Raw genomic sequence first — 6,602 nt, 5'->3', positions numbered from 1 at the left:
CTGTCTGCTTTTCTCTTTGCGCCGTGCCGTGTTCACCCCTCCAACCCCTCGTAATGCTTTTTTTTGGGCAGTTTTCACATTGGCAAAATAGAAGATAAGACCTGTGTTACAAAAAAAAAAAATATATATATATATATATTTATAGAACCGTCAAGAATCATCCAAAAAAATAACTACATACAAAAAGAACGACAACGAAAAAATTATAATAATAATAGAATGCTTTTAAAAAAATAAAAGACAACCCTTGCGTGTCCTAAAATAAAAAGTGCAACCGGACCTTTTCTTTCTGTTTATTTAACTTTGCAAACTGAATACTGTTATTTGGAAAGGACTGTTGAAGAACAGCTGGGCTTCCTCCCCCCAGCTGCCACAGCCGGGCTAAGAGTTAAAGCTATTCTGTAAACATTGGGTTCTGCTCCTCTCTGCGGTTCTGCGTCTCTTCCTCGTCGTCTTCGTCTGCCCCTTCCTCCCCAGCCCTCCCGACCCCTTTGCTCTGCCCCCTCCCTCCCCGCGATCCTGCCCTCCGGCTTCCATCCAGCGGGAGAAAAATAGCATCTCCATCCCCACCCCTGCACCCCCAGTCCGATCCTTTAAATAAAAAGGGTTGACGCCGACGGTCGCGTTGATGCCAACGGTTGCGTTGACCCCAACGGTCGCCTTGATGCCAATGGCTGCATTGACCCCGATGGCTGCGTTGACCTCAACGGCTACGTTGACCCCAACGGTTGCCTTGATGCCAACGGTTGCGTTGACGCCGATGGCTGCGTTGACCCCAACGGTTGCCTTGATGCCAATGGTTGCGTTGACCTCAACGGCTGCGTTGACCCCAACCGCTTCAAGTCCTTAAAAAGTTGTGTTGGAGGGGAGGGGAGTGGGGCTGCTCGCCGCGTCAAGCTGGCCCCGGCTAGGAGAAGATGTGGATGGCTTGGGTGGCCGGTGTGTGGCACGCAGGGCACTCGGGCTCGGCCTTGCCACAGATGCGCATGGCACACTCCATGCAGAAGAGGTTGTGGCCGCAGGGCACCAGGGCGGCGATCACCTCGCTCTCAAAGCACACCATGCACTCACGAGAGCTCTTGCGATGCCCGTCGGAGCTGCTGGAGTCGGTGGGTGAACCCGAGGCGGCCGAGACGCTGCCGGGCAGCGATGAGGAGGAGGAGTAACCCGTGCTGGTGGAGAAGGAGGAGAGCGAGCCCTGGGTGGGCAGCCAGGACAAGGTGCTGACGGGGTTGCTCTGGATGCGGCGCGCCAAGGGGTGCTCCAAGGCCCCTCCGGTGCTCTCGGGCAAAGTGGGTGAATGGCGCGGTGTGGCCGTGCCGCTGTTGCGTCTCTGCGAGCCGCCGAAGGCTTGCAGGGGGTTGGCAGCACGCTCGAAAGGCGACCAGATGGCGGCGGCGGCACTCGGCGTCGTCAGGTCCAAGGCCAAGAAGTCGAAGCCGAAGTCACATTCCTCCGAGCCCAGCGGGGCCGGCGCATCGCTGAAGGTGAATCCACCGCCAGTGCTGTAGGGGCTGGTGGGGCTGTTATCTGCCACCCGCCCGCTGTAGAAGGACTCGGTGGAGGCACTGCCCAGGGAGCTGAGGCTGTCGTTGCGCAGCGCGGCCGCGGGCCGGCGGGCCGGGTGCGGAGCTTTGGCCCACAGACCAGCAGAACCACCCTGCAGGTCCAAGCAGACGTCGGTGCCGTTGGTGTGGAAGTCGTTTTCGGCGTTGACGTCGACGAAGGAACCCGTCCGCATGGTGATGTGGGCCTCGATCTCCTCGCGGGCCCGGTCCACGTTCTCAGGCATTCCCGTCACCTCAAAGACGGGCTCCTTGTCACGGCTGGGTGTCACGATGTAGGTGTGTGTCTGCTGCTGGATGCGCTTGATGGTGGCTCCCTTGGGGCCCACCACCAGCCCCACCACGCGGTATGGGACTCTCACCTGGATGGTGGTCTGGCCCGGCAGGTTGGGGGGACCCTGCAGGGCACCCGTCAGCCCATTCACTTTGTTGCGTGTCGCTCGGATCATGGAGAAGTGCTCAGCAGCTGAGAGGATCTCCCTCTTGGCCATTTCCACATCCTCCTTCCTCCCGGTGACGATGAAGATGGGTTCCTCGCCCCTCACCGGCGTCTTGATGTATGTGTTTGTCTTGGCGCGCAGGGCTTTGATTTTGCAACCTGGGGAGCGAAGGAAAAGGGGGAAAAGATGATGCATCAAAGCCAAGACCTGGTGGGAACACAGCGCCCAGGAGGGAGAGATGCAGAGCCGGCAGGACCCACAACTAGCAGGACTCAGCAGGTACCACAGGTATCCAGCAGGTCCCAACAGGACCCAATAGGACCCAACAGGACCCAATAGGACCCAACAGGTGCCCCGGTTCTGCAGCTGCAGCCCAGACACCCTTGGAGAAGGCTCTTGCTTCACAACTCACAACACCAGCTGCTAAGCCAGGAAACAGCCCAAGCACAGCAGGAATGGGCACAGAGGGATGGGTGAACAGGGTGGCACCGGCAGCCCATCCTCACCCATTCCAAACTCCTCTTAGGGGGGGGAACACCAAAGCAGGTGGGTGCCAGCTGAGATGGGGTTTGCTGCCTTGCCCAGCCCCAGCGATCACACTCTCCGGTGCACACTCCATTGCACAGCACACCCAAAGCATAGTTGGGATCCCACAGGACAGAGGGAGCAGGGGCAAGAGCGTGAAGCCCATCCCTGTGCTGCTGCTGCAGATCCCCATTCATAGCACCAAACAGCTGCACGGCACTGGGAGAGCTCTGCGGTGCACACAGAACAGCAGCCGCGAGCGTAAGGAGAGCTCCTCCTCCTCTTCATTCCCAGCAGCAGAGAAAAAGGAGCCCTGGGGGGGCTACAGCAGGACCCCCAGCAGCCCCGTCCCATGCAGGGACATCCCCAGGGAACCTAACGGGGGGGGACAGAGGCAGCAGAGCCACACACAGCTCCAAAACCCCGCGTGCAGCTCCAGGACAGAGAGAGCAGCTGGGGATGCAGCCCTACGGATCCATTCCCACCCGGGTTCAGCCCTTCCTGCAACCCCAGAGCCTCCCGGCTCCCAGCACTGCTCCTGGTGAAGCCGTGTGCGGCTGCAGAGCTCGCCAAGGAAGAATGTGGGTGGAGAAGGGTTTGTCGGCGCTTTTCCTAATTTAGGACAGCAACTGGAAGGTGTATTTATGGCTGGGGGCAGCGCAGGGGCGGGGAAAGCAGCGGCCCAGTGGCTGGGGCTGGGCAGAACCAGCAGCCACTAAAGACCCATTTATTATTTTTAAGTGTCAGCACTGCTGCAGCCCCACGCTGCCCTCCCAGCGTCTGCTGTAGGGCTGCCCTGCTCCATGCACTGCAAATCGGGCGAAGGCAACAGCAACACCGCATGTGGGGTTTGCACTCACAGGGCCACATGCATCTCAATGACTGGGGGAGAGGCCAGGAAGCAAAAGGGGAGGAAAAGCCCCGAATGCTCAGCTGCTAAAAGCACCAGGTGTGATTTGGGGATCGAGGCTCTGAGGATGCGCTGCAGGGATGGGGAACCTTGATGGGTTCACAGCATGTTGGGGGCTGAGAGCTTTGGTGCCATCACCTTTGGGGACACAGCAGACGCATCCGTCTCCAGCCCCAAACTCCACCCAAAGCAGAGAAATGGGGCTGATGCCTGCTGGCTGTGGGATGGCTGATCCCTAAACATCCCGGCCACCCCGCTGGACTGCAATTTGGTGACACAGTTAAATACACCACTGCTGGCCCCATGCTAAACCCACACAACCCCACAGAATCAATCAATACCCCACACTGGAAGGGGTCCATCAGCATCACTGAGCCTGACACCACCGTGTCCCATCCGCAGGCAGCTCTGGGAAGTGCCCAAAGCTTCCACATCCCACCTGGGGTGCACCCGAACGGCACAACACATGGCTTCACCGACAGCCTGCAGCGGGGGGAATGCTCTGTACCAGCAGGAGCTATTTTCAATCAGTCCCAACACGCCTCCAGCCCAGATGGCCACATCCTTCTTGAGTCCACACGGCACAACCCCAGCGATGGGGACCCGGGATGGAGTGGGTCCCCCAGCATCGCCTGCATCCCGCTGCGCTTTTTGTTTGCTGGGGCGACCCAAGGTGCAGCAGTAATGATGAGGGATGAGGAAAACAAGGTGCCAGACTTCTCTACGAGGCTATAAATAAGGTGGCTTTAAAAGTGTTGCCACAGATGCAAAAAAAAACTCCAACAAAACAGGGGGAGCTGCAGCCCACAAGGGGGCGGGCGGGGGCCCCCCCCCCCCCCAACACATCCGCACCGCCCGGGGGGCTCCTCTGTCCTCACCCTGGGGGTCTCCAGCACAGACAGCATCGCCACCAAGCGATGACCCGGAGATGGCACTGCATCACCCCTTGGATGCTCCCCTCCAAATCCTCCCAAATCCAACTCTGCGCCCTTTTTGCCCTCTGCTGCCCTGCACGCAGCTCCACGTGTTGATGATGTGGAGCAGGACGCCGTGGCACTGACCCCGGGCTGGCTGTGCCACAGCCCATCCATGCACTGCCTGCACGTGGCCCTGGGAGCTCTACTCAGAGCAGGGTCACCCTCGGGGACGCGGCTCAGCTCAGTGCTCAGGATGCTCCCTTTGCCCTCACCCCCATACAGGGACCCCGGTGCCCACTCCGTGCCCAAATCTCTCCATGCCCAGCACAGCCCCCATCACCTGGACACCGCTGCCCTATTTCTGCTGGTTGCAAAGAGCCAAACGATCGGTGCCCACAGCATTTGGAGCAGACAATCCCTCCCACGGATGGAGTCATGACCAGGCTTGCACGAGGAGGCACAGCCACGTAATCCTGCCCGGCCACGTTGTGGGGTGGGCATGGAGAAGGGCCTGGGACTTTGGCTCATGTCACACAAACACCGAGATGGCACCGATGCACTCCGTGCAACAAAGGTTTACTTCCTGATCTGCTTAACTTAGCTCTGGAGGAGAGAGATAAAAGAGAAGAGAGAAACAGGAGAAACTGCAGCCAACACCCTCTGCCGTGCATCAGCCCATGTGGGACGGCACGGCGCAGGTCGGACGGTGCTGCCAGATCACTGCAGGACCTGCAGCTCTGCACTCAAACTCAGGGCAATGCAGGCTGCAGAGACAGGAACACGGGGGTCCCACAGCACCCAAAGTGCCGCCCAGCAGCAAGCACAGCTCGCAGGAAGGCTCACAGATCTGCACGGGATGGGGACACGCAGCCCTCAGCCTGCTATCACCCCAAAGCCACCGCCCCAAAGCGCCGCCCCGGCCCAGCATCCCCACAGCACACGTGGTCAACACCAAGCTGGGGATGCGAGGGACCTCAATCCCTGCAGCAGAGGGGGACAGTGAGGAAGAGGAGGCTGATGGAGGAAGGGCTGCGCTGGGTTTTGAGGCCCCAGAGCCTCGCACATCCCTCATTTAAAGTGGAAGAGAGCACGGTGACACCCCCTCGCACTCATCGTGGCGCAAAGATCCTTTCTCCATGCCCACCTCATGCCCAATGCTCTCCATCCCCAACACAGCTCCCATCACCTGCACACCACCACCCTTTTCTGCCAGTTACAAAGAGCCAAACAAACCCCTCGGTCCCGTCTCGCAGCACCAAACCGTCCCCAAACCAGCACACACAGCACCACCGTTGCTGGGCAGAACCCGCGGTGCCGAGCGCTGAACCCAAACCACCCCACCATGAGAGGGGGGAGCACAGCACAGAGCCAACAGCGCTGGGGGGGGGGGCAAGAGTGGGTGCACAGATGGTGCACAAGGAGCACATCTCAGAGAGAGTGCAGCGGGGGGGGGGGCTACAGCCATCGGTGAGACCAGGACCCCATGGGTGACCCTGCGACCCCATTGGTTGAGCCCAGGATCCCGTTGGTGAGCCTGGGACCTCATCAGTGGCTCTGGGAACCGACTGGTGAGCCCAAGACCCCACCAGTGGCCCTGGGACCCCATCGGTGGCCCTGGGACCCCATTGGCGAGCCTGGAACCCCATCTGCAAGCCCAGCACCACATTGGTGAGCCTGGGATCCCATCAGTGACCCTGGAACCCCATCGGTGAGCTTGGGACGACGCAGAAGGGCGAGCAGGCACTGTGACCCTTCTTGATACAGCACAAGCATCCTCCACGTGAGCCCCAACGCACCAAGGGGGTCCACGGACCCCCATGGAAGCACAGAACCACCTCCCCATGCTGAACACAGCAAGATGCTGCCCCCGGCACAGGGCACAACGTGATGTGCAGCTGTTCTTATCGAGCTCTCATCATCCTGGGCTCGGCGGTGCCATATCTAAAGAGGGTCAGTGATGTGAAATTAAGGGGTGCCAAAAAGTTGGGTGTCCCGGTGCCGACCGGGAGCGTGGTTGGTGGGGAAGCAACGCAGGCCAATGGGAAGCGTAGAGCATGATGTCACCACGCTAATCGCAGCATGGCTCGGGCTAACAAAGAGAACAATGAGGCTGCCCAGCTCCCCTCTTCTCTGCTGGAAAAAAAAATAAGTCCCCCCCCCCCCAAAATCCCCCCAAGCGCAGAGAGATGGATGGGGATGGAGGAGGAATGGGATGGCTGAGATGGGGAGACCTGGGGTGGGTGTG

At 59.7% G+C, this 6,602-nt stretch overlaps 1 protein-coding gene across 1 annotated transcript; it reads right to left on the bottom strand.

Moving 5' to 3' along the window:
* Positions 1 to 507: 507 nt before the first annotated feature.
* Positions 508 to 4,206, bottom strand: MEX3D (mex-3 RNA binding family member D). Its single transcript, XM_042892127.1, has one exon. The coding sequence runs from the start codon at positions 2,198 to 2,200 to the stop codon at positions 908 to 910; it is 1,293 nt and encodes a 430-aa protein (XP_042748061.1). The 5' UTR covers positions 2,201 to 4,206; the 3' UTR covers positions 508 to 907.
* Positions 4,207 to 6,602: the final 2,396 nt, after the last annotated feature.

The sequence above is a fragment of the Lagopus leucura genome, unplaced genomic scaffold, assembly GCF_019238085.1.
Source record: "Lagopus leucura isolate 7727_CA_CO unplaced genomic scaffold, USGS_WTPT01 145-14_obj-0_obj, whole genome shotgun sequence".
Classification (NCBI taxonomy): Eukaryota; Metazoa; Chordata; class Aves; order Galliformes; family Phasianidae; genus Lagopus; species Lagopus leucura.
The sequence above is the reverse complement of the archived record's forward strand: the minus strand, read 5'-3'. Positions and strand labels throughout refer to the sequence as shown.